Consider the following 27,666-nt stretch of genomic DNA (forward strand, 5'->3'; position numbering starts at 1 on the left):
GGCAGCTGCCAGCATCCTGGTGCCTCCCAATGTCATTGGGACTACAACTCCCATCATCCCTGGCCACTGGCCATGCTGATGGGAATTGGAGTCCAAAAACACCCGAAAGGGTCCAGGTTGGGGAAGGCTGATGATGGCAGTGCCCGGGTGAGGAAAATCCAGCCGGCACACACACACACACACACACACACACTTTGTCTCAGTAATGAACAACAGGTCACAGCCCAGCAGGGTAGGAAGAAGGTGCAGCCCCACTTGACCCTTTATTGGCACTTCTGGGTTGTTTTGTCGTGCTGATGGCACCCCAAAGTCACAGCCCACGGAAGTCACATCATGGGGTAATTGGGGTAGGGTTCTGTTGTTCTGTTCCTTCAGTACCCTTGCAGGATGGAACAGGAATAAATTCAGGAGTGAACTCAAAAGGATTTGCACCACAGACAGCTTGTGATTTTTTGCGAGAGGGTGGCAGGCAGAGAATGCTGCATTCAGATGGAAGTGGCTACTCTGTTCATTTGACTTAGCTCTGGTCTCTTTTGTGCTCTGAATGGCAACAAACATGGGGGAAGCTGCCTGTTCTCTGTATGTGTTCTTTTAGCTCAGTTTCTTGGGTTGCCAACTCCCCACATAGAGTAGGAGCTTCAGCATTTTCATGGCTCTCCTTGTGGATTTTCTAGTGAGCTGTAATGTTAGCCTGAGCCAACCTGCTTGGCCACCAATGCTGCACATTAAAGAATGCACCTGCCCCTGCAGAAGGAAGCTGAACTTGTTCCTGAGCATCCCATGCATGCCTTTAGTGACTGCAGCTACTCTTGCCTCCAGTCCACGGAACTGAATTTCTCTCCTCTTTTTTGTCTTTGTGTCCACCCCTTCCTTCTCCAGTCTTTATAATACAGTTGTGCCCTCTTGTGGGTCCGGCACGGGGCTGAGCCCCCTTCACCCTCCCCAGCTCCCCCTGCAGGAAGAGCCCAGCTGTGAAGAGCAGCAGCAGGAGGACCCCCCTCTTGGACTAGTGACTCTGCTGACGGAGCAAGGCATTTCTGCACAGAGCGGGGCGGGGGCAGCCTCGGCGGGGGCAGCCTCGGCCTTGGCCCGCTTCCCCAGAGGCTCAGGCACCCTGTCTTGGCTGTCTCCTCCTTTGGGCTCTCTGTGGCGCTGCCGCTGGGGCGGCCTAGGGGAGTGGGCCTTGGGATCGCCTCGGTTGCGGCAGAGGGAGGAGGAGGAGAAGAAGGAGGACAAGCCCAGCATCTTCAGCTTGAACCTGGTGGAGAAGCTGCAGCAGCTGGGGCTGGACAAGGTGGTGAGAAGAGCGGAAGCCTCATACGCAGCTTCACACCTGCAAGGGCTTCATCGGAGGAAGAGGTGTCTGTCGTGAGGACTCTGAAATTTTGTGCTGCCCTCCGCTGGTGGGGCGTCTGTGAGACAGAGGGGGCTTCAAGTGAACGGCCTCCTGGACAAAGCCCGACTGTGATCCTGAAGTTTGGGGTGTGGTTGTGGGGAGGGACCCTGCAGGGCTTGACAGCAAACAGGGGGTCTGCCAACCACAGTGCCCTGTTGCCATTCTGTCCTCCACTTCCTGTAGATCAGGAAAGTTGGGGGGAATGATTGTTTCGATGTCTACCCTTGCTGATAAAGCTTTTCACAGCTTCCTTCTGCCTCCATCCTAGGAACCCTGGGAGTTGTGGTTCTGTGAGCCCTTTTTCTGTGGGGCCCTTTTGCAAAACTGCAATCCCCAATGTACTTTCGCTATGAAGGCTTTGGGGCCTGGGTAAGAGGAATGAGCCTTTTTCATTGGAGCAGTTTCTAAGCTGATAATGTTTCTTGCCCCCTTTTCTGCCTTGGTGCAATCCTCGACTCTCCTTTGAGTGCCCAGGATGCAGAGTCATCTTGGGTCGGAGCTGTGGCTCTGCAGAGGGGAAGGGGCTAACTTTGGATGTCACAGCTGTGGGTCACATCCTGGAGGTTAGGGAGGCTGAGCCTGGAAAGTGCTGGCCCAAAGTCCAAAAAGCACACAGCTCCAAGCTCATCTTCACGGACCGTGACTCTCCCTGCTTCCTGCGCCATAGTCACTGCCTTCACTGCTAATTCCTGTAAGAAATGCACACCTTCTCTGTCTCTCTCTGTGTGTAGTACGTAAAGGCAAGTAGTGGTATAGGCAGGACTTGTGGAAGTAATAGGTTGGGCTTTTTGCATGCATGATGGGCTTGAGAGGGGATGTTTTTGTCCTTTACCTCTCCTGCCAACTTCAGTTTTCTTAGCCTCGGGCAAACGCAATAGTTGGGTCTATTTCTCATCTGGATCTGGTGAGGTTTTCTCCATCAAAAGACACTGTCTCAGTTCATTGAGGAAAAGGGACAAAGAAGGCTGACCGGGATCCTGTTGTGCCCCCCCCCCCGACACTCCCCTGTGGACCCATTTAGTGCCCTTTCCTTCTCCAACACTTAGCCACCCAGAGCTGGCTTTGTTCGCCCCACACCCTGAGCTCTCCTTTTGGAGAGGCAAAGCTCTCCTCTCTTTCTTGTGTTGCTGAGGATTCTCCTGCACTTTACTCTCCCACCCCCCTCATCTCTCCACTGAAGTTTTTAATATTGCATTGCCCCTGAAATCTGCCTCGTGTCTGTTTCGTCCTTGCTGGAGCAGGGCAGCTCTGTTCATCTTCCTCCAAAGCGTCTTCTAACAACAGTTATGGTAATTCTCAGACTTGGGCAGCTGTATGGCTGGTTTCCACAGATTGCTCTGTTGTGGGTCTCCCCCCTTCAGTGGACGTTCATATTTTCCCATTTATAAATGTTAACTTAAAGTCCCACACCCGTTCCTTGCACGCTCCTGTATGTGTGCTGCACACCACTTTGCATAGTTAGTCAGCCCCTCATTTTGACACATGCGTGTTCCTGTTACGTTCCTGTGTCTCCTTTCGGTGAAATAAACATGGTGTTGCTGTTGCTCCTAAGCTCTGTCTCTTGTGGTGTTTGGCCGGTGTACAGTAGCTCTGCTGTTGCCTCTCTCTCTCCTTCTCGCCCACCTCTTCACGACAGCCTGGGCTTGGTTTTCATAACCAGCTAACTCCCATGGCAAAGCTTCTTTAAAGACCTAAACCGCTACAGGCGATAGGGGTGAGTTACAGGGTAGTCATCAAGGGAGCACGGAATGAATGAAACTATAGCAACGTTTCCTGATGCCGAATTAACTTGAGGGGCACCAATGCAAATAATGAAGGTGGCAACATGCAGGCACCGCGGGGAGCGATTCTGCTTCTGCTTCACATACCGTGGTGGTCAAATGGAAAGTAAGGTTATATCTACTCTCCTAACTTGTGGCTGTTGGATCAATCCATCAACCTCTGATGGATGATTTAGAAGGATTGGGTCCGGCATTACTTTTGCTGTGCATGTGTGCCAGTATCCATACTTGGCAGAGTCACATCTCAACGCAGCTCCTTTCTTGGTAGCGTCTTCGGGGTTGAAGGTACACACAGTAGGCAATAAACACTCATGGATGCCATAAAGATTCAGTCGAGTGTAGAGGTTTACTTGACAAGCATAAAAGCGTATTGGTAGCAAATATATACAGACATTCACCACTGGTCATGGTCAAGGCACGCTTAGAGTCCAACAAGAGTACAAGACACACTGCTTCTCTCACCGCAAGGCGCAAGCAAGAGATTCACAACAAGTTGCACAGAACCATTGTTAACAGTACTTCCTGTCACAGTCACACTGCGCATGTCCAAAGAACAGTTCCCACAGAAAACGACCTTGCGTAGACAAAACAGTCTCAGCCTTCTGCTGCTTCTTGAAACTTCTTCTCTGCTCTTCTGTGTTCTCTATAGATGGTTCTCTATCACACAGAGAGAATATCCAACAGTGGCTGTGTGATTCTGTGCAGCCCTTGCCACCTGCTTCAGCCAGTAGGTTTTGTTGACTTTCAACAGGTTTTGTGCTGCCTCTTCACTTCCTCGTTTCATAACTATTTGGAGCAAGGGTGGGGACCGTGTGCTGCTTCAGGCATCGTACTCCCTGTCGTACACCCATCAGCCTCAGCCAGCCTGGCCAGTGTTCAGGGATGATGGGGGATGTAGTCCAGCAACAACTGGAGGACCACAGGTCCCCGATTGGTGGGGATAGCCTTAAAATGTTGCATTCAGCTACCATCTCAGAACTGGTATCCTTCTCATGGGGCAGCGAACCAAGTCATGTAGGTTTTTTTGCAGTCTGTGTGTGCATCATACAGAAACAGGACTGGGCTGTGGTCTCGTACATGCACACCAACTGGTGGATAAATCCTGCAGCTTTGGTCCATTTCTGTTAGAGCAGTGTTTCTCAACCTTGGGTCTCTTGCTGTTGTTGGACTACAACTCCCATCATCCCTTAGCAGGACAACCGGTCAGGGATGATAGGAATTGTAGTCCAAAGACAGCTTTAGGAAACTGTGCTAGAGGCTGAGTGTCAACGTGTTTAGGGCTATTCCTGATCTAGAGGCAGTGGGATAAGGGGCTGCAGTTATATGGTTTTTCCACTAGAGGTAGGAATGGGCAAGTTGGGAAAGCTGAAAAGCAAGCAAAAGGGGGAAATGGGAAGCGAAATGGCTTCATCTGACCACCAGGTGGCTGCAGAGATTTGTGGCAAGCGCTGCCTGCATTGTGGAATGTTCCTTCCTTACTCAGTGGTACTTGAATGTCCAGTCCAAATACTCGGAAGCCCCCTTGTTGGATCCCACTTCATGAATTCCAGGTTGAGGTATGTGTGTGTTTTAAAATAACTGGTTCTAGAATTCAGCCCTGGGAAGCATTGATTCAAATTAGGCACAAACTAGTACACTTCTGTACACGCACAAGACATTTGAGGATCAGGCCAGCCTCCATGCCCTAAGCCACTTGAAACTGGTTTGTAGATGCATGTTAACCCAGCTTGAATGCTGCTCGATGCCTTGCGGCTGAGCATGGCCACAGACTGCACTGAGAAGAGTCGGTCCTGGAAGTTCTGTCCATGGTGCTGGATCTGTGATGGTGCATTCACAGTCACAAGTCATTTCCTTCACGTGGTTGATTAAAATACGTATATCTTGCCTTTCGGCTCTCATGTCTGTTCAGGGTGCTACGTGTGAAGCTGCCTGTTACTACTCCACAGGGCATGGGAGCGGCCCACACAGACTTACCATGCCATGGTGGCAAGTTGTCAAGTGTTGAGTATGGGCTCAAGACATTTTGCTGGATGAGCAAAGTGTGGTTGCTGCCCCCGACTCCATTCCACCTACTGAACGAGATGGATAGTTGACTCTTTGGTGATGAGGTAGTGCCCTCCATTACAAGGGTGCATGTAGGACCCATTGCTATGTACGCCAGCAGAGGGTGGGAGCTCGGGAGATGGCTATTTCTGCCTGCCCCCTCAGGATCCGCTGCCCGAAGCAGTTACCTCATTCCGCCTGATGGTAGGGCTGGCCCTTCCCTACTGCCTGTTGTGCTACAGCAAGGGTGGCCATCTTGGCCAACCCATGCCTACCTGCCAATCACCTAACATTATATGTTACATATGGGGCGGGCCAAACTGCGGGAGGCAGTGGAAGACAGGAGTGCCTGGCGTGCTCTGGTCCATGGGGTCACGAAGACTCGAACACGACTAAACAACAACAATGGGGCGGGCAGCTACAAAAGCATCTGCCCTGGAGTGGCTGACTGACAGGTGGGTGGCCCTGCCATCCACAGGAAGGGAATTACTCACATGGAGTGCTCCAGACAAATAAACAACAACCCCTGTATCGCCACCTGCCTACTGATGGGGACACCTGGAGAAGGGCATTAGGAGATGAGCAGCTGAATACCTGAGCGGGCTGAAATGAGAGCAGGCATCCCTTTATGTACCTGTGTTCCAAATGTTTAGTGTTTTATAGGTAAGCAGACTCTGCCCAGGAGATATTGTAGATGTCGTATCAGCCAAAGTTCTTAAAAAGCATCCTAAGCCACCAAATCTGCTTGGTCCTTGAATGACAAAACTGTACAGCATCCCCTTTCTGGGGAACTTCACCTAGAACTAGGGAATTGCTCATCCACCCAACCACCATCTTGTCAGGATTTAATTTGTTGACTGGGCCTCATCCAGGCCATTACTTTTTTAAAAAAATGTTTTATTGATTTGCACATAAGCCCAAAGTTTAGAAAAGCAAAATAAATAAATATTAATGCTTTACTGATAACCCCAAAGAACGGCAGACACCAAAATGACAAGTTGGACTTTGGCAAACTTAACAGAGAGGAGGAAGTGGGTCTTTTTTTGTAATTGTTATATATTGGAAACCAGCAAAACTCTAAAAAGAAAGCTCCCAAAGTATAATACAACATATAACAATATAGCAAAAAAGGCCAAAAGTATATTGTATGGTTTTTGTAATTGTCAAGGGAGTCAACAAACATTAATAAATAACAGTGCCCCCAGGTGTTTTGAAAAGAATCACATATTCTAGTCTGTTACTGGTTTGGAGGGACCATTCGGCCCATCCACTGCCTTGCTTGACTTAGTGTCATGCTATAAATACCTCCTCAGAAATGGGGCCTAATCCCAGATAAGCAGGAGTGGGTAACAGGGAGAGACACAGCTGGCTTGTTGCCAGCATTCTGGTGACACATCACATCTGGACCTAGTTTGCAGTGTCTACCTGGCCCCTACTGAATTGGCCAGGCAAGTCTTTTGATGGAAATCAGGCTGGTATAATTCCCATTTGGAGATCCTAATTGTTATTTGAGGAGGGCTGTTAGGTGAGAAGTCCACCTGTTGAGTTTTGTTATTTGGCCGGGTTAAAAAAAAAAAAAAGTTGACAGGCGATTTGTAATTATCTTCCTTTATGCGGGGGAGTAAAGGGGGGGAACCCGCAAAAAACGTTTGTACCTTGAAACGTGCTTTAGCAAGGGCAAATAAGGGTGTTTCAGAGGCAATTTTTACCACAAAATTCATTTCAGTGCAGTTTCCCAGCATACCTGCCTGCCTCTTGGTATAGCACACCCTCAGTGCTTGTGGTTGCAAAGACTCGATTCTAGTGCCTATTCAACCCCCCCCCCCCTTTTCCTTTTTCAATCTCATCAGAGTGACAATTTTCATGGCTTGCCAGGGGTCACAAGCCCCTCTCCATTCTGCCCGAGCTAATTAGCAGACCCCATGGCAGAAAGTGGCAAAATCCGTCAGGTGACCTTGGCAAATGGAGGCAGTCGAAAGTTAATGTTCCTGGCACTCCCCTGAGAATTTTAATGAAGGTGGCCCCAAGTGGAGAAATGGAGGGGGTCCGGTAATAATTGCCTCGGGGGCCTCTGGTGGCATTGGAACAGGCCAATCCAAAGGTGTGAGGCCTTATTGATTACCAGTGGAGGGATTTTCATCTTGGGGTTCAACAGAAAGGACAGCGCGTCCAAGAAGGAAACAATTTGGTCATGTACAGAGCTTTCTCTCCTTCAGTCCGCTTCTGGCCTCGTCTGGAAGTTTCTTAAGCTAGGCCGGCCCTACCATTTGGCGGGTGCTGCAGGTGCAGAGCAGTGACACAGTGTCAGAAAATGGAACTGCCTTTGCCATTCAGTGTGCCCTGCACCCCCTTAACTTTGACCTTTGCTTCCCATTTCCCACCTTTACCCACAATGCTTTGCTTTTTTTGGGTGTTCTTTGTTTTTATTATAACCAGTCTCTTTAATAATGTTGAGGTGGCCAAGAGGCTCCGGAATTTGGGTTCTCCTTTCCCTCCACTCAGCGTTTCTTTCCTTTGCCCCGGGACCTGGCATCTCTGCTCTTGCTCCTCTTCCGCCTCCCCCAGGAGCAGGATCTGATGAGGGACATAATCTTGCTGGGCTTCCGGCTTGAACCTGCGGAGGAAACAGGAAAAGGAAGTAGACACGTGACTCCCTGGAGCACAAGGGCCTGCTCACGGACACAGCATGCAGGCAAACAAGGAAGTGGGAGAGATGGAAAGATCAGGAAGGCAGGATTAGGAGCTTGAGTTGAAAAAGAGAGACCCATTAACTTAAACTGGGTTAATAACCATTTCCTCCACTTAGAGAAATATGGGAATTGTAGTTCTGTGATGGAGAGGAGGGATAGTGTAGGCTTAATCCAGGGATGGGAAACTTGCAGCCTTCCAGATGTTGTTGGTGTCCAACACCCATCATCTCAAGCCAGCATGGCCTAGTGGGTAGAGATGTCAGGAGTTGGGGGCCACCAACATCCTCACAGCATGTGAGAAGGTCTGAGCTGGTTGCTCCAAGCCCAGACCACATGGCTTTAACAAGCCATTCTTGTGTTCCTATACCACTTGGCTTCTGTAACTAAGCCATGCTTTCCTGCCTATGCAACATTTTCTGAATGCTGTGTGGAAAAGCACATGAACCTGACCTTTGGAGAGTTTGTAAGTAAACCATTTTAACTTACCAAATGTGTGGTCTTTTGCTATGCTGGGGGAAGAGGCGACTATTTTGGAACTCACAAGGGCATATATTAAAGGTCCAACAGCCTGTATTTCCACATTTTCCCAGCTGCTTATTTTGTGATTTTAAATCTCTGCTGGGGTTCTCCCACCAAATAATAATTGCCCCAAGCCAAGATCTAGGCGGCCAATGAATTCTCCTTTTATACCTATTTTTTTCCCTCTTGTCACCAACAGGTAGGGTGTAAGGCAGGAGGCCAACAGTAGGGGGAGCTAGAGCCAATGATGGGCAGAGCCAACTAACTCTGCTTTTGCCTCCATCTTCATCCCTGCTGATGTCTATAAGGACAACACTGAAACTAAGGAGGAGGAAGCTGATAGGAAATTGGTTGTAAGTAAGAAGGCAAACAAATGGAGTCTCGCTGAAGACAGGCTGAGCATTTAGCCTAAAGGATCAGCCTCCACTGTGGGGCTTTATAGTGGCCTTTGAAGGGCTGCATGGCCCAGGTCTGGCTTAAAGAAGAAGAAGCCTAAGAACAGAGACTTGATGTTGCCCATCAGCAGTGAACACCTGGGAAGCAGACTGAACCAAGGGCACTGGTCACACTATGGCGAGATGCATTTCTATTTAAGCAACCATAATGATAAAACTGTGGCCTGTTTTATCCTCAATGCAAGAAGTGGCCATCCTAAAGAGACCAGTGCAGAACCTAAGCAGGGCTGGTTATCAACCAGAGTAGGAAGCTGATTGATAGGAGCCACCAAAGGGCAGAACTGTCAGCTCTCAACGGACGTTTGGCATCTCTTACTTCTCCGGGGAGACTTCTTTCTGCTACCTCTGCTTTTACTGGTTTTCCTGAAATGAGAACAGCCAGTCAAGACCACTCCATCCAGTGATATCTCACAATTCCCTACGGCCACCATGGGAAATTCTTCCAGCATTGGATCCCTGGGCAAATCTAGTTACCTTGCAACATTATTTTTTTAGGATGCAAGCAGACTTGCGCTCTATGTGGGGCTACCTTTGAAGGTGACCCGGAAACTGCAATTAATCCAGAATGCGGCAGCTAGACTGGCGACTGGGAGTGGCCGCCGGGACCACATAACACCGGTCCTGAGAGATCTACATTGGCTCCCAGTACGTTTCCAAGCACAATTCAAAAGTGTTGGTGCTGACCTTTAAAGCCCTAAACGGCCTCGGTCCTGTATACCTGAAGGAGCGTCTCCACCCCCATCGTTCTGCCAGGACACTGAGATCCAGCGCCGAGGGCCTTCTGTCGGTTCCCTCACTGCGAGAAGCAAAACTACAGGGAACCAGGCAGAGGGCCTTCTCGGTAGTGGTGCCCGCCCTGTGGAACGCCCTCCCATCAGAAGTCAAGGGAATAAACAACTACCTGACATTCAGAAAACACCTGAAGGCAGCCCTGTTTAGGGAAGTTTTTAAACTGTGATATTTTAAATGTATTTTAATGTTTGGTGGAAGCCGCCCAGAGTGGCTGGGGAGACCCAGCCAGATGGGCAGGGTACAAATAAATTATTATTATTATTATTATTATTATTATTATTATTATTATTATTATTATTACTTGCCTTCAGTACCCGCCCCTCTGGTCTCTAGATGCACTCCCACAACCAGTAACATATGTGTACTGGAGGTGAAACCTACCTAAAGGTTGTCCAGACTTCCTTTCATGCCATGTTTCTAGGCACAGATCAAGGCTCTAAAGCTCTGTTTTGCAGCAGGTGTTTTTCCGTCCTATCGCTTTCCCCAGGAAAAAAACACATTTTACCACTGAGTTGGAGCAAATGGCAATCAGGTTTTCTGCCAGTTGCCATTTGCTCCAATTCAGCATTAAAATGTGAGTTCTCGGGGCCTGGATAGCTCAGTTGGTTAGAGCAAGCGTGGTGTTGATAACACCAAAGTTGCAGGTTCGATCCCCGTATGGCTCAGCTGCATATTCCTGCATTGCAGGGGGTTGGACTAGATGATCCTCAGGGTCCCTTCCAACTCTACAATTCTATGATTCCATGAAAGCGACATGATAACAACTGCTTGGACAGGGAGCTTTAAAGTGCAGCTCTGTGCCTGGAAATCATGGCACAAAAGGAAGTCCAGATGAACCCTAAGTCCAAAATTCACCCAAGTCTGAAAATCAGTTTCAACATTTGATGTGTTTCAGTTTGGGGTGGTTGCAACTCAGCTTTCAGGGGGCTGCAAAACAAACCAACCAACTCTGAAATCTGTTTTCCAGATTGCAGAGCTATAATGCTATTTGTCAAATCCAATACTGAATAGCTTTAATTGTATTCTAAAAGCTGCCTTTTAGATGTTGTTAAGCCACCCTGAGATCTGTATGTGGAAGGTTGGGATAAAAGAAATATTAATAATGAAAATAAGCAATAAGCAATAAAATACATTTCACCATTTGATTAAATAACCAATAGATACTGGTTTGCTAATCCCCAATCATTCCTAGCCCAACAACATCTCAGAGGCTTACAGGTGCCACCCTCCCTGCTGCGTTTACAGGCTGACATGACTTGCATCTTCCAGGTTCCTAAAGGGTTTGGTTGACTGCCAAGTGATGGAGGCGGCTCTCTGTGGTATCCCCTGCCCCTGCAATCTTTGCAGCAACTTTATGGCTGCATACACACAGCGTACATTTAAAGCACATGGCTTTCCCTCAAAGAACCCTGGGAACTGTAGTTTGTGAAGGGTGCTGGTAATTGTAGCTCGGGAAGAGGCAAGCTGCCGTTCCCAGGGCTGCGCATGTGTGCCTAGGGAAATGCGCTTTCAGTGTCTGCTATGTACGCAGCCTCTGTATGGCGCCTGGCCCCAGGGCACTCAAATCAACTTCACGGTCGGGTGGGGATTTGAAGCCAGGTCTCCCCACTGTCCTGGTCTGTTGCTCTGACCATTACGCCCAGCTGCCTCCCAGGAGTTGCTTGCTATCTATCTCTCTCCTGCTTTTCAAAACAGTGTGCTTGAGCTGGAGCCCTGCAAATTTCAGCTCCCTTAACACCCCTCCCCTTCCCTCTCCCAAACAAGCCCATAACCCAGTACCTGCTCATCCTAGGGCTTCTCTCAGTCCTCTCGGACTGACCGCCCCGACTCCTGGTGCTGGGCGGGCGCTCCAATGGCTCTGGCACCTCCAGCTCCTCAAACTCAGTTGTCCTTCCTTCGCTTTCAAATGGAGAAGGGCTGGGGGCTCTGGAGCTGGGCTGGCTCCCCATGGAAAAAATCAGGCTGCGCCTGCTCCTGGCGTCCTCTTGTGCAGGGCTGCGGACTTCAGCGGGTGAATAGATACTACGGATGCTCACTGTTTCTTCTAGGTTTAAGGATCCCAGGCTCTGGGGCAGACAGATGGACCAGGACCATTGAATGCACCACCAAATAATTATCGGGCCTACATCGTAACGCTACGCAGCGTGCAAATCACTTTGCACACACACATATTTGTTTCCTATCCCCCTTGCCCTTTCCTCCAAGGAGCTCAAGCTAGCATACCTGATTTCCTCCCCTCCTCATCTTATCCTCACAATAACCCTGCCGGGTAGGTTCGGCTGAGAACCAGTGGCTGGCTCAAGGGAACCCAGAGAGCTTTGTGGCTTTGGGACTGGAACCAAGGTCTCCCAGGTGCTAGTCCAACACTCTGACCATTACACCACACTGCCGGGGTCTGGAGTGGGCTGTAGTCTTGGAAGGTTCAGGTGTAGTATTTCTGTGTGCGCAATTGGCACACGAGGGTCCACACACTCCTGCCTCTTCCCTCACCATACTTATGGCTATTCCACCACTTGCCATCTACACCAATAGGTGGAGCAGCACAGAAAATATCCCAGGTGTGTGTGCACATGCTTTTTGTGTGTGTGTCCCTCTCCACCAACCATCCCTTCCACCCTCCACCCAGCTTACAGAATTAAACTGCCATTTGCTCTTTCTTTAAAAAAGCAGAAATGTTCATACAAATCTGATTTAACAGACTCCTGCAGGAGCTGTAAGAGAAGCAACCCGATTTGGGGCTGCTTAGTGTTCTTTGTGATATGTAAGTGCATGCACCAAGCTGTTTGTAAATTAAAAGATAACTCCTTCCCCCCCTCCCTCTTTCAGCCTTCTCTCCAAAGGATGTCCAACCAGCTTAAAGCATCCAAGGATCGAATTGTGTTGCTAAGAGGTAGGAGGGGAATCAAATCAGTCCTGAGTCTCTTCTTACTGCTTATCCCTGTTTCTCCCACCCCAGACTCCCATGAGTTTCCTGCAGCATTGGAGATATTGGTATGGGGCAGCAAGGGGGGCACAAGGAGAAGGGGACGGGACGACAGAGGATGAGATGGAGGGCACAAGGAGAAGGGGACGACAGAGGATGAGATGGTTGGACAGTGTTCTCGAAGCTACTAACATGAGTTTGGCCAAACTGCGAGAGGCAGTGAAGGATAGGCGTGCCTGGCATGCTCTGGTCCATGGGGTCACGAAGAGTCGGACACGACTGAACGACTGAACAACAACAAGCAAGGGGGGCATGGAGAAGGCAGCAAGGGGGCATGGAGACATGGGGAAAGGCTGTAGCAGAGCATCTGAAGAAGGTTCCAGGTTTGATCCCTGGCATCTTCCTGGAGCCCTGGGAAAAACCCCTCTCAGCAATCCTGGATAGCTGCTTCCAGTCAGCATAGGCAATACTGAGCTAGATAGACCCCTTTCCTGTGCTTATGTTGCTCTGCAAAGTGTCGTGTATAGCGATTACACTATATAAACAGAAGGAGTTGCACACCTGTGTCCTATCATAGGTCAGGGCCTCCCCAGACCCCCCAGGGTCTTCGCTCTTGCTGTGCAATAGGGGCCCTTGGTCTGAGGGTGGCCGCAGCATGTTGACCACCTTGACCCACAGTTTGAAGACATCCTCTTTCGCGCCAGGCTGGGGGCAGAGCTGCAAGTAGAAGGTGCGGCCGCTCGCCAGCTTGAATCGCAGCTGCTTCTTCTCTGCGTTGTGGAGCGAGATCTTGACAAAATGCAGAGGGATAAGCCTGTAGGCGGTGGAAAGGAAGAATTAGGGGCGTGATTCAGTTTGGACGCTGATTCGGCACGTACAAAAACAGCTCCGATTTATTCCAAACAGCTTCAGAAGGTGTCTTGATTCAGTTTGGGGTCCAAAGCTGAACCCCAATTAAGAAAGAGATGAAGTTTTTGTGCCTCCCAGTTCACTATTAGTGAGGAAAATGAAGAAATGGTTTTGGCCCCTCTCTTTTTCTCTGTTTGGCAAAACTGGATGAACTTTGAAAGCATAGCCTGGATGGATAAATCCTGCCAAATTCTAGACAAATAGGTCCAGGGTTCTTCAGCTATTTAAAAAAAACACACAAATATTTCTGCACTGTCAGGCTGCTCTCTGCAATCCCTTTCAAGTAGGTGAGGCTTGTCTAGTAGCCAGTAGCCAACACCCTTCAAGACCACTGAGTAAACACCTAGCAAATGATACAAAACCCTCCAGAAATGGTCGCGGTGCACATTCAAAGCTGGTGCTTGCAACAATACAAAATTGCCTCTCTTTTTCCTCCCTTTTCCATACAAAGCTGACAACACACAAACACACACACACACACACAGGCTCAGCTCCACCTGCCACTTGCCATTCCTAGATGACCTTGCTTGCTCTTTAAACAGCACTCATTGTTAGTGGCCAGCTGTGGTGAATCAGGTTATAGTTAGGGGCTGTTTAGAGACCCATGAAATTTTGAGGGTGAATGGAATCCCCAGTTAGAGTGACAGACACCCTTAGGAGGCGGGACATTCCGCTGTTTAAAAGGAGGGAGCAGCCGTTAGGGTTGGTTGGTTGAGATTGTGTGTGAGGGTGTGAGAGGGTTGGAGAGTGGTGACTGAAGAAGGAGGGTGTGGGGCGAGGTTAGGTTTAGGTTAGGTAGGAACGTTAAAGATGTTTTTATGTTTATGTTGATGAAACCAAGAATATACACGGTTAACAAACTAAGCTTATGAACCTATGCTGAAACCGCTATGCTCTGTACTAAATAAAGATCTCTTGTTTTTGAGCCAAGTCATCGTTCTTTTGGTCCAGCAGGTTAGATAAGCTCTTGAGGAGGGGAAGTCAGGTAAAGGGCAAAACTATTCTGAAAGGCGATAGTTTGTGTCTTAGATTTCCCTCAGGAGGGGCTAGTGGGCGAAAAACCTGGGATTGCCACAGAGTTGCTAAGAGGGCTTAGTCAACTGGTATAGTGAGGGGATCTAACAAAGAGAGGCCCCGAACTATAGGCAAAAGAGAGGTTAAACCCCAAAGCCCAGAGCAGTGGAAATAACCGGCCACGGCCGCTGGACAGTAAAACCCCTGTTACTAAGAAATTCCCAGTTTATTAAACAAAGGGAAAGACAACAACAGACGGACCTCAAAGGGACAGGTGGGGGTGCATGTTAATTTGACCCAGAACACCTGAGTAAAAACGTAACTTAGTAACAAGGGGAGAGTCTGAGGTGGAGGTTCGTCGCATCGAGAAGGATTGCAAACCCTTCCAGGAAAAGTTGGCAAAGAGGGTGGGAGACACCCTGCCTGAAGTCTCAGAGAGCCTCTGCCGATCAATGTAGACAGTCCTGAGCTAGATGGACCAATGGTCTAACTCAGCATGGCAGTTTGCTGTGGACTTTGGGACTGAGGAATCCAAGTAGGACAGGAAGCTGGGCTGAACTGAAGCCACGCTCAGTCACGGAAGCTGTCAGCAGTGCCAAAGCTACCAGTCTCCTACCTGCCCATAGCTGCCTGTCTGCCCACGGTCCTTGCCTTCCTTTGAATCTGAGTATTAAACGGGAGCTGTTAAATTAAATCAGTGCTGTCCACCCCACTTCTCCAAGCAGCGAGGATGTTCCAGAGATGCAATGCTTGCCTGGGTTCAGTTTCCTTTGGAAGGAGGTCAATTGTTGCATTTTTAAAATATATATATAAATGTACAGGTTGAGCATAGGTGGAGGAGGACCAGACGCCCGAAACTGTCCTCCAGCAAGGCAGTTAGCACCACACAGTTCTCCCGGAGTTTACAGCTCAGTTCTCTCTCCCTCCCCCCATCCTGTCTTGTTCAAAATTTCAGTCTGTTGCCCAAAATGCTTGTCCTGTTCTCCACTCACACATAGCATGCCTGCTACCTTTGACTGGAGGGGGGAGGGGTGAATAAGGATAACTCAACTTCTCCAAGCATCACCTAATCACCTTGGACAAGTTTCCTTGACCAAAAGATGAGCCTGACAACTTTCCTACAGTATACAGAATCATAGAATTGTAGAGTGGGGTGGGACCATGAGGGGCATCTAAGCCAACCCCCTGCAATGCAGAAATCTTTTGCCCCAAGGTGGGGCCCGAACCACAAAAATCTCATGAAGAGATTTAAGAGTCTCATGCTCTACTGGCTGAGCCATGAGCCATGATAAGGGACACCACCATCATAATGAATACTGTACTTTTCTGTGCATAAGACTAGGTTTTTTATTTTAAAATTATGCTTATACATGGATAGTGCATAGGTTCCTGCAGCTATTGTGTGTGTTATTGGTTGTTGCATCAATGGCTGGTGTTGATTGGCTCACGCTGCAGCAATTGGGCGGGCAATTGGCAGCAAGGGGACAGACGAGAGGCGCATTTTGTGACGTGTGCGAGTGAGCGATTTTTGGCATCCCTCCCTAAAAAAACAACTCTGTGCCATCTCCCCTCATTTTCTTAAATTGGAGTCCCCCAAAATGGGGGGGGGGCGTCTTATACATGGGGGTGTCTTATACATGGAAAAATACAGGAAAAAACCCAGCAGGTCCCAGGGCACCTTACAACAATTTAAAGTTCAGGATTAAAAACAGTTAAAACAAATTTCAGAAGTCATAGTGTGGTCGTTTTGGTTCTATCAACCCTATCCTGTCCACCCCCACCCCAAATTCACCCTTGTAAGATTGCCAACCTTTTAAAAAAAAGCATTGCGAGAGTCTTCAGTCCAGAAACAGCTGTGGCGTAACAGGTAGAAATGAACAAGTGAAGCTTTTTTTTTTTCTTTCTTTTTTTTACAGCCTGGAGACACCACAGACACTTCACCTATAAGTTTGGCCTGTTCAAGTTGCAGCATCTCCATCCATTAAAAATGGTGGCCTGCCTTACGTTACGAAGCCTTGAAAGGCATTGCAGCACCTGCAGGATTTTCTTTATGGAGGCGGGAGCTGGGCCTACCTGGTGAGCTCTAATCCCAGCGACGAGGAAGACTGGCGGAGCAAGGTTTTAAACTTCTGGGGCTTCTCTTCGGGAGGGCAGGTGGGGCGAGCCAGAAGCAGCACGTTGGGGACCGTCATGCTGGAGGAGGTGCAAGCGACCCCGACAGTCACGGTCTGGACTTGGTTGTGTACGTCAATCACCTCTCCTCGCTTGTTAATCTGCAGAGAACAGGAAAGGGCAGTGGCAGATATGCAGGGCCTCATTCAGCAGAATGGGCAGGAGGACCCACAGATGCGGCACTGATGGTGTATCACATCACAAGTCTTTCATAAGACCATCTCAAGAGAGGCGGTGCCTGAGACCTCACTTTGCCACTCAGAATGCTGTTGGCATCAACAGAGCATAAAAGTAAATTCCTGGAATGATTTGTTTCCTCAGTTTTCTGGCAAGCCAACTAAAACAAACTTTATGAAAGCTGCTCAGCCTAAGCAGCCACACCCCAGTTGTTTTGGGTTGTTCTTGTTTAAATACTGTGTGGAAATCACCATAGATTAACTGAATCTTTGGTGGTCACGAGTGTTTTAAGAAGTCTAGTTTATGGATGGGATCCCAAAGGATTGCTTCAGATATGACCAAGAGACTGGCCATTATGCCCAGTGAAATCGACCTCTGTTAAGCAGGTTGGTGCTTCTCCCATATTACAAGCCTTATGAGGAACGGTTGAGGGAGCTGGGTATGTTTAGCCTGGAAAAGAGGCGAATGAGAGGAGAAATTATAGTCATCTTCAAATATCTTAAGGGCTGTCACATGGAAGATGGAGCAAGCTTGTTTTCTCCTGCTCTGGAGAGTAGGATTCAAACCAATGAATTCAAGTTGCAAAAAAGGAGATTCTGACTAAACATCACGAAGAACTGTATTGACAATAAGACTCCCATGAGAGGGAGTGGACTCTCCTTCACTGGAGGTTTTTAAGCAGAGGTTGGATGGCCATCTGTCGCAGATGCTTTAGCTGAGATTCCTGCATAGCTTCACCATTAGTTTCTGGGGGGTTGAAGATGTCAGATTGATTGTGTGTCATTTAGGTTTTAAGTAACCTTAACATTCAGTATGGCAAGTACCATTAAAAAAGCAATAGAGGAAAGAAAAACAGCTTTGGACACACTGCTTACTATTGGCATTCTTCAGCAGATATTTGCTGAACAAATAAAATCTTACAGATCAGAGACGAATGAAACGAGGAATGAAATTAAGCCAGAGATGAATGAAATGGGAAAGGGGATCAGAAATGATATAGAGGCTCTAGACAACGAAGAACTGGCAGGACTGAGAGATGAAACCATGGCAAAACTAGAAGGAGCAACTGATGAAATGGAAGAACCCACAATACAAGTGTGTAGAGAAATGAAGCAACCAAATGATAAAGCTGTGATTTTGGAAAACAAAAATAAAGTTACAAATGGAAGAGATGCAGAGTTATCTGGATAATCTGACATCAATGGAATTGAGAGAGAAAGAGTTCTACCTATGACTTGGAGTTTCCCCAGGGGATAAAGCTATGAAATCTCTGGCAATTTTATTTTTATTTTTTGGAAAAAGAATGGACGAAACGCAAATGGAAGAATCAATACTAAATAAGGCTGGAAGAATATAGCAAATGCAACATGAAGTGGAAATTGAAGATACAGAACTGGGTGTGGACCAATGGATAATAAGAAAAGGATTATGGAATATTATCTTTCAATGTATGATCACAACGGAGAGACTTTTATATGAGCAAATAGGGAAAAGTTTGTCATTAGTTAATAAGGAGGCATGGTTGCTGAAATTGCTGGAGGCAAAGTTGTTATGTTGAACTAGAGGAAAAAACTATCGCTGACATTTATCAACATTATTAATTGGGAACCCCCTTTGTGTGAAAAAACAAACAAAACCGTGGAGTGAATTTTTAACTGTAACTGACAGGTGGAGAATTAGAAGTCCTTTTTCTTTTCTTTTCTTTTCTTTTTTATTGTCTTCTTTCTACTCCCCCTCCCCCAATATGCTCATTTCTCTCTCTCATTTCTTTTTCTGCTTTTGTTTTCATATAGATTAGAGGGTTTTTTTAATCTTGTATCATAAAAAAGCTTTAATTTAAAAATTATGCGAAAGGCAAGAGATTCTTGCACTGCAGGGGGCAGTGACCCTCGTGGTCCTTTCCAACCCTACAATTCTATTACTCTGTGATTCTGTGAAATAAGTAAAACTCAATTAATTAACAGAATGGTCTTTCCTACAGAGGAAACCAAAGAATGCTGCATTCTCAACCGATTTAGGCCCCTCTTGTAGACAGGTTTTCAATTAAAGTCTCCACCTGCTTAACAACATATGGAGTGGTCTTAATTTGGAAGCTCTCTTTCCACAAGGAGGATCTGGGCAAATTTCAGTGAGTCCTGCCTTCAATTAAAACAAACAAACAAACAAACAAACAAATGTGCTTGAGAAAGAGGGGGGAGTTTCTGAATGTAACAATAAGACAGCCGAAGCTGATATGCTTAAAAAGAAGAAGAATCAGAATAAGGAAATCTAAGTAGTTTTGCAGAAACATAACACAAATTATTCTTGTCCTGCATGTCAGGCACTCGCTCTGAAATCTGAAATTGCTGCCTAGGATAATAAGGGCCTATAATGACTGCCAGTTAACTGTTTTTACGCCTCCATAAAAATAGGGAAGATAATTTAAGGGATGTGAGTAACATGCCACCCTACATTTCACAAATGAAAGCAGGGACACACTTGGAGGGGGACGGCTGTCGCTGAGTGGGTAGAGCACCTGCTTGGCATGCAGAAGGTCCCAGGTTCAATCCTTGGCATTTCCACATAGGGCTGGGAAAGGCTCCCTGTCAGATACCTCAGAGAGCTGCTGCTAGTTACTATAAATAATAACTACCTTGATGGACCAGTGGTCCGATTTGGTCTATTATTTGATTGATTGATTGATTGATTGATTATGCCCTTCACCCTAAGCTCCCAGGGCAAGTTACGGCATAAAAACACAATGTAAAACAATTCAAAACAACTCGTAACCATAAAAATAAGTTGGGTCTTATTTTGACGCCTCAAGTATCAAAAGCTGAGGTAAAAAGGCACATCCTTAGCTGTATAATGAAGGTGACACACCTTTCACACACATTTCTCTGATGAAAATAGAGACATCCTATTCCATAATAACAATATTACTATTTATACCATGGCCATCTGATTGGGTTGCCCAGCCATTCTGGGCGGCTTCTAACATATACTAAAACATACTAAAGCATTAAGCATTACAAAACTTCCCTATACAAGGCTGCCTTCGGGTGGCTTGGGGGTTGGATAACTCCATACCCTCCAACATTTCTCTGATGAAAATAGGAATGTCCTAAGGAAAAGCGGAATATTCTGGGATCAAACCAGAAACCATGACAGCGTCTGTAAATCCGGGACTGTCTCTGGAAAATAAGGTAAAAGGTAAAGGAGCCCTGGACTGTTAAATCCAGTCAAAGGCAACTATGGGGTTGTGGCGCTCATCTTGCTTTCAGACCGAGGGAGTCGGCATTTGTCCACAGACAGCTTTACGGGTCATGTGGCCAGCATGACTAAACCACTTCTGGTACACGGAGGACCATGATGGAAACCAGAGTGCACGGAACACCATTTACCTTCCCGCCACAGCAGTACCTATTTATCTACCCGCACTGGTGTGCTTTCAAACTGCTAGGTTCGAAGATTTTTGAACCTATTTCCCCTGGGAAATAGGGATACTTGGAAAGACTGACCTGTGTGGGGAAGGAGTTCCACAGTTTGGGGGCTGCCGCAGAGAATATCTTCTCCCAAGCTGACATTCTCTCCCCACCCCAAGCAACAGAACTACCAAGAAGCCCCCTCTGCCAGTCTCAGCACCCAAGAAGGTCTATAGGGAAGGAAGGCCTGAGCCCCAAAGCAGCTTCGTATCTATAAATTTGCAGCTGCCATATTCCCACACAGAAAGTACCGGTACCTGAGGTATTTATTGCCACAGCTCTCAACTCTGCATTGGTTTTTCTTTTTCTTTTTAAACCCAGCTATATTCAATAATTCTGCAATAGCTGGTTCTGCACTATTTACTAAGCAGGGCTTGTTAGTAAACTAATCAAAGCAGTGTCCCTTAAACAAACAAACAAACAAACAAGAACATTTAATCTCCTGTGGATCAGGCCGTGTTCATTGCAGAAGAAATTACAAGTCAAACTCATTCAGAAGCAATCTGACAGGTTGTTTTGTGTGTGGCACCGGGGGCAAGCAGTGGCATTTTGTATCCAGGAAGAACCGATTTTATCATAGCCTGGATCTAAGTCCTATCATATGATTTAATATTAAAATCATAAAGATGTTGCACTAAGAGGAAAACATCTCATAATTGCTGTTTGTGATAAATGGCCGTATTTTGTTGTTCAAAACGGGCCTCCTCTTTCCTTTTCTGAGCCACAGTTCAAAATGAATTGCATCAAATGCAAAGTGTGAAGTGGGAGACAGTGTGCTCGATGTTGCCTTGGTGTTTGTGAATGTGCATCTGCAGGCAAGTGCACTAGAGCGGAGGTGGGCGGCCATTTTGGATCCATCCCCTGAGGGGAAATAGTTGAGGACTCGGTGCTGGTAGGGTGAGCAGGGCCAAAAGTGGAGAGGGGAGCATTCTCCCTTCCCCCTCCCTCTCACATTCATTCATTCTCCAACTGCTGTATAATGTAGGTCCCAGACACACCTCTGTGGGGAGGGACTTCCATAGCTTGGGGGCCACCCCAAAGAATGTCTTGTCCTCTGCATATCACACACACCATTCTTCACATCCTGCTTGTGTTGTTCAGCAGGGATGCTGGCAGCACCAGGAAGCAGGAGGGTGGGATTAGGGGCTGCACTGAGGGAGGATAGTCCACGGGCAGAGAAGGCTGGTCTATTTGGGTATATGGGGCACTGCCCCCCACCAACCTCAGTCTGGTCAGACCCCACCTGTGTATCAGTTTCTTTCTCCTTAGTCTCAGTGCCACTGCTTGTGGAAGGGTGGAAGAGGAGCAAATAGATAATTAGTTGATTCCGCCTCTCATTGGTTCTGGCTCATTAGCACCACCTACTGTTGGTCTCCCTGCCTTCCACCCTATCGGTACCAATGGGCACCAGCCATCGCAGGCTGTGGGTTCTCCACCTATATTCTAGTGGAACAGCAGAAGGTGAAGGCAGGAACAAAAGAGGAACAATGGTTTGCATGGGAAGGATGTCAGAATATGAACCATCCCTAGGATTTAAGAGTCATTTGGGCACCTGTAGCATCAGCTCCTCTGCTGTAGACCGCCCCTTCTGCATGGCTGTCAACTTTTCCCTTTTATTGTGAGGAATCCTATTCGGAATAAGGGAATTTCCCTTTAAAGAAGGGAAAAGTTGACAGCTAGGCCCTTCTGTGATGTATGTATGATGTTTTTGGGGGGATGGTCTTGGGCTACAGGGTGGCAGTTTCAAAAGTCTATGTAAGAGCTTGCACACCTTTGTTCTGGATTCCTCCTGCATGTGGTGAGTGAGGACCCTGTTGCAACAGCTCAAGAAAGATCACTTACTAGCTGCTTTGCTTCTCAGTATTATCCGGTTGCCCTCTGTTATTTTCTCCTACTGATAGGGAACCCACTTAAAGAATCTATATGGGCTCTTGGATACCCCATAAGGGAAAAGGAGCAGATCTGTTTACACCATTGTTAAGACTGCCAACTTTCAAACTCCTCTTGTAAACTATGCTTTTAACAGTCGATTACCCTACAGTAGGTGATCATGCTTACCATCTCCAAGTCTTAAAAAGATTCCCTGGCCGTTTTCTTAAAGTCACGCCTGTGCTAAAAGCTCAGAAGTTGACTTAGATGTTTGCTTACTTTTTAAAAAACTGGTCATTGGGCAAGCCTATTTATTTTCTTGTCTGTTTTCCTTCCAAAGCAGAAATTCAACCAGTGAAGCTTTTCCTGGCCTGGAGAGGCAACAATGAGAGAGACTTCATCAAATCAAGTTCTGCCTGCCCGGCAGCTATTAAAGGCACAGGAGCTGCTGCTTCTGTTGTTTTTAAAGGTGCAGCCTGTGAGGGGCTGAACCTGGCACCTTCTGCATGCCAAACATGTGCTTCACCATGGAGCTACATCCCTTCCCCTATTACCTGAGAGATTAAGTCACCAGGAGAGGTGGGAAGAGGGGGGTGGGCCTAGAGTGGCCATCTTCTTCCTCCTCTTCTTTTAACTCGCTCTGTCCCTGTGCTTTTAGGAGCAGCCTGCCAGGAGGGAAATGAAGCAGCTTCGGTTCTTCCTGTCCTTTTTAATCCCAACACTCAAGAAATGGCTGCATCTGCTACAATTCTGGGCAGAGAAACACCTCACACATTTCCAGGGCAGGCCTGAGGGGCAAAATGGCGCACACAACAAGCCCCTTTCCACGTACAGAAGCCAAACAGACAAGCAATTTAATACTGAATAATAACAATCAGAGCCAGATTAAGACCTTTAGAGGCCCCAAGCACTTAAAAGATTTTAGTGCCCCCATATATATCCAATTCAAAGTATAAAAAAATAAAAAAATAAAATAATTTTTTTTTCAAAATGGAAAAAACCCTACAGTAAGATGGAAAATGATTTTTTAAATATATAGGTATACTTCCACTTTATCTATATTTGAATTTTTTCCTTCCTACTTTTTCCTAATTACAAAGTCTTTGATGGGCTCCTCAAAACTAATCTTACATAACTCATCTGCTTCTATACTTAGTAGAGATAAGGCTAGCCGGCCGGCCTTGTTGCATAGTGGTTCTGCTGGGATTTTTTAATAGGCTTAAACTGAGAAAATGAAATACTCAGCTGAGCAATCTGTGACTATTCATGTTAAAAATCTAGCCATGGAAAATCTCTGTGGCAACCCCCTTCCCTTGATTCCCTAAGCATGCGCTTATTTTTGCCTAATGGTCAATCCACCCTAATACCGTATTGGCCCGTATATAAGCCGCACCCGAATATAAGCCGTACTTTGAAACTTGGAGGGGGGGGAGAAAAAAAAAAACCAAATATAAGACGCTCCATTCCTCGCTGCTCCTGGCTGCATACGGGGGGTGGGCACTGCGTTGTCAGCAGCCTTTCCCCTTCCTCGCCCTCTCCCTTCCTGGCCTTGGGGGAGAGGACGGGGGACTATGCACAGTGCGGGCACCACTTTGCCGCACTCCTGGCGCTGTTTGACCCGCACTCCTGGCTTCATACTGTAAGGTCACAAATATGAACCGCACTTTAACTTTTCACGGTCAGAATTTGGGAAAAAAGGGAGGCTTATATTCAGGCCAATACGGTAATAATGATGATGATGAAGAAGAAGATGATGATGATGTTGATGATGATTCTGGTTGGTTTATTACCCGTCCTTCACCCTCCCTGTGAGGGAGGCTTGCGACAATTTAAAATGCAACTTTAAAAACAGTGTTACACAGATTACAATCACAAGTGTAGGGTGGGTCTCAAAACGAAGACATTTGATTCAGGCAGTGGATCTGAGCCTCTCCCCTCCCCTGTCTTTGTACTGCTGCCAGCCCCACTGAGGCATCGCCCACATTCCCCACACAGCCTCATTGCTGTGCTGTGGCGGCGGCAGGCACAGCCCACAGGTGTGGGTCCCATTGCGGTGATGGGGCTGGCAGCAGTGCAGGGGCAGGAACAGGGTTGGGACCTGGATCTGTGGGGTGGGGTGGGTGTTGTGGGGCAGAGGTGGCAGCACTGGGGAGGGGTGGTGTTGGGGCCTACAGCAGCAAAAATGTCTCAGGCCGGCCCTGGTCAAAGGCCGGGAGGAAGAGGTGCGTCTTCAGAATTTGCTGGAAACTTCCATTGCTCTGCCACCCTCCTATGCCCCACCACTGCTTCTTGCCGCCTAGTATCCTTCAACTGACTCAGGCATCTCACTTGGCAACAGTGGGGCCAGTCCCAGCTATTTCTTCCCTCTGCCCGCTTTCTAGGGAAGAGGTGCCCTTGGGGGAAGGGTGGCGAGAACAAAATTCACCTGGCAACCAGAAGGGTTATTTGATCGTGCTGCAAGTTACCTGCACAAAGTCACTTTCCAACATGGGAGCAAGCTTGAGTAAGGCGTATTCCCCTTGACTAAGCTGGCTCTGCAATGGTCCCATCTCCCTGTTGAAAAGTCCTTTGCCGTAGTCGCCTCCCGCTGAGACGCTGGGGAGCTGGGATCTCAGCGTCTTCCCTCGTCCTGAACCCACAACGGCATGCAGTTGGGGGAGAAACAGGGAGGAAGAACCTCGGTGAGTTAGACACGCTAGGTAGGCCAATGACCAGTGGGCGAGACAACTGTGAGCCAGTGTGGTGTAGTGGTTAAGGGACTGGAGTGGGAACCTGCGAGACCAGGGTTCAAATCTCCACTGAGCTATGAAGCTCACTGGGTGACCTTAGGCCAGTCACAGCCTAGCCTACCTCACAGTTTTGGTTGTGAGGATAAAATGGAGAGGGTGAGGAACTTAGATTTCAGTTTCACTTGCTTGGCCCAGGGAAAAAAATGGGGTTGGGAGAGTGGGGAAAAGCTGTCAGCAATCTCACCCACTATTGCACTCAATCTGGGAGAGTGTTTGGGTACAACTGGACACCATTTTGAATCAAGATGGCAGGCGGAACCTTTCAAAACTGCACTGATTTTAACCACTGATTCCATAAGTGCCCAAATTTTTATTTATTTTTTATTCCTGAGGAACATATGGCACTATAATTCCTGAAGGTCATAAAAAATAACGTAAGTTCTATTTCTGCCAGAGAGCACATCTCCAGCTTTCCCAGAATGAGCTGGTTGATTTCTGGAATGTACTACTGCAGAAGACAGGGGGAGGTGCTATACATGATCCAGCCTGCTAAAAACACCCCCCTGCATTCTGTAAATGCAGGTGTAGAGTAACGGCTAAGAGACCGAGCCACCAATAATGAATTTCCCTGTTTGATCCCTTCCAATTCTACAATTATATGATTCTATGAACTCACCAGGAGGCCTTAGGAAAGCCATTCTCTCGCTTTGTTTCTTCCAGAGTCCCTTCATCTGCAGTACAGGGAAATAATACTACTTCTTTATCTCACACGGGCGTTATAAGGATTACAATGAGGAAATTCATGTGCTTTGAACAGCACTGTACAAATGCTAAGTACATGAGGTTGAAGACTCAGTTGTAGTAGCATCCCCCCTCCCTTGTTTATGGAATGCAACCCCAAGGGGACCTGCCTGGCTCCAACCTTGTCATGGTTTTGCATTTTCGTTTTTCTGGGCAGCAACTAATGATTGGAATTTCAATCATTGTATTCTCTTTTTTTTTACTGACTTATAGCCTGCTTTGGGACTTCTTAATGAGAAGCGATATACAAATTTAATAAACCTAAACCTAATAATGGGGGAGATTGGGAGCTTTCAAAAATATGACCTCTTCTGCTGAAGCCCAGAATTCTGACATCTCATTCTGAGCTCAGTCATTCTCATCCAGACTCAGTTTTCCTTGATAAAATAAACTGCAATGATGCACACTGCTTTGAGATTTTGGGGGGAAATGCAGGATACAGGAGTATTGTTTGGGGTTTTTTTCCAGTAGGCTCTAGAACTTGGGCTCCACCCCCTTTTAAAAATGTAAAATATACTTTACTTACAGGGCAGATTTCCCTCTGAAACTTTGCCTAAATTTGCATCTAAACTTATAAAGGAGCATATGCAAATTGCATGCACAAATTTGTCCCATAGGCCTGTGTCTTGATTTGTTTAAGGATCTTGCAATGCTCCTGGCAGGACGAACTACTGTTAGTACTGCTAATTGTATAATTTGCATCGATATTAATGCCATTAGCTTCTCAGTTCTAGGTGTTTTGATCACATGACCAAAAGGGGATCCTCCCATTTCTATGAATAGCACACATACGCATGTCTGTCACTCACTGAGTGCAGCATCCGAGCCATGATGTGAATGACCCACCACAGATCAAATATTTTTGCCCCACTTCCCATAACTTCAGACGCAATGGAGTTTACAATGGAGTTGGTTCTTGCAGGTTCAGCTCTGCTTCACCAAGGATTGTATAATCAAGTGATGTGCACACATACACACCCATGTGAAGTGGCCCCCTGGGAAACTGTAACAAGCAGTGAGTTCTAATATCCTCAAGGGCACACTGGGAAATGCTCTCCGCTCAGAGAACAAATGTTTGTGCTTGGGGTGTCTGTTGACTATTTCAGTAGCCTGGCACCTGTCCCCCCCATCTCCTGCAACTGTGTACACACCATACATTTAAAGCATATGAGCCCCCCCCCCAAAAAAAAATCAAAAAAAGAATCATGGGAACTGTAGTTTTTTTGGGTGTACTGTGAAGGGGTAGCCTACAGTTCCCACGATTCTTTGAGGCAGTAATGTGCTTTAAATGTATGGTGTGTGTGCAGCCTCGGAGAGAAAGGCCTCCCCTTGCCATTTATTTGTCTCTAGGGAATAGTCACCACTTATAGGACTTCACAGCCTCCCTTATTAGAGGACCAGCTCAGGCAACTGCTTGGTTATCACCCTCCCTGCCTCTCTCCCAGAGTCCCGCCAAAAATCACTAGGTCTAGGAGTCACTGACCGTCTTTTTGTAGCTTGTAACATAAGGTCTTCAATGTTAACTCCCCACAGCTGCTGCCTCTGTGCTTCCCCTCCCTTGGCTTGGGGGATGAATGTTGTGATGTCATCATTGCCTCTATGACCTTTTTAGCCCAGGCCTTAATGGGTGGCTGGGGTAAAGAGGAAGGGGTTACCGGCGAGGAGTCCGTCTCCACTCCCTGGACTGGTAGGTTCGGGATCTGGGCTGGTTCTCTTCACGACACATGGTGCGTATGAGCTTAGGAAGTGGCCTTATTGAAATCAAACCACTGGTCCATCTAGCTCAATATTGTCAACACTGACAGTCAGCGACTCTCTGGGGTTTCAGGCAAGGGTATCTCACCACCCTACTTGGAGATGGCAAGGACTGAACTAGGAACCGTCTGCACTCAAGGCAGGTGCTGAGCCTTGGTGGTGCCGTTCCCTCCAACA

At 47.3% G+C, this 27,666-nt stretch overlaps 2 protein-coding genes across 2 annotated transcripts in view; one reads left to right on the forward strand and one right to left on the reverse strand.

Moving 5' to 3' along the window:
* The window catches only part of HAP1 (huntingtin associated protein 1), a 30,748-nt gene extending 27,803 nt beyond the window's left edge, over positions 1-2,945 (forward strand). Inside the window, exon 15 of the mRNA XM_033169592.1 lies at positions 880-2,945. Within this exon, the coding sequence (XP_033025483.1) occupies positions 880-1,372 (493 nt within the window). The 3' untranslated portion in view covers positions 1,373-2,945. The remainder of the gene's footprint in view (positions 1-879) is intronic.
* A 4,682-nt stretch (positions 2,946-7,627) lies between these two features.
* On the reverse strand, positions 7,628-27,306 carry LOC117057946 (protein FAM71A-like). The gene is made up of 8 exons (XM_033168789.1): positions 27,218-27,306; positions 25,610-25,664; positions 24,670-24,833; positions 16,596-16,795; positions 13,161-13,413; positions 11,456-11,742; positions 9,201-9,247; positions 7,628-7,834 (listed from the first exon to the last, which is right to left on the reverse strand). Exons 2-8 carry the CDS (start codon positions 25,662-25,664, stop codon positions 7,719-7,721), a joined length of 1,122 nt encoding a protein of 373 aa, XP_033024680.1. The 5' UTR covers positions 27,218-27,306; the 3' UTR covers positions 7,628-7,718.
* Between the last annotated feature and the right edge of the window lie 360 nt (positions 27,307-27,666).

This window comes from Lacerta agilis, chromosome 14 (assembly GCF_009819535.1).
Source record: "Lacerta agilis isolate rLacAgi1 chromosome 14, rLacAgi1.pri, whole genome shotgun sequence".
Taxonomy (NCBI): Eukaryota; Metazoa; Chordata; class Lepidosauria; order Squamata; family Lacertidae; genus Lacerta; species Lacerta agilis.

Coding starts and splice junctions, on each gene's coding strand:
- LOC117057946 (XM_033168789.1), bottom strand. CDS start 25,664: ATGAAGGGACTCTGGAAGAAACAAAGCGAGAGAATGGCTTTCCTAAGG. Junction 16,796..24,669: donor TGGAAAGTGACTTTGTGCAG/GTAACTTGCAGC, acceptor TGTTCTCTGCAG/ATTAACAAGCGAGGAGAGGT. Junction 7,835..9,200: donor AAAGAAGTCTCCCCGGAGAA/GTAAGAGATGCC, acceptor TTTCCTCCGCAG/GTTCAAGCCGGAAGCCCAGC.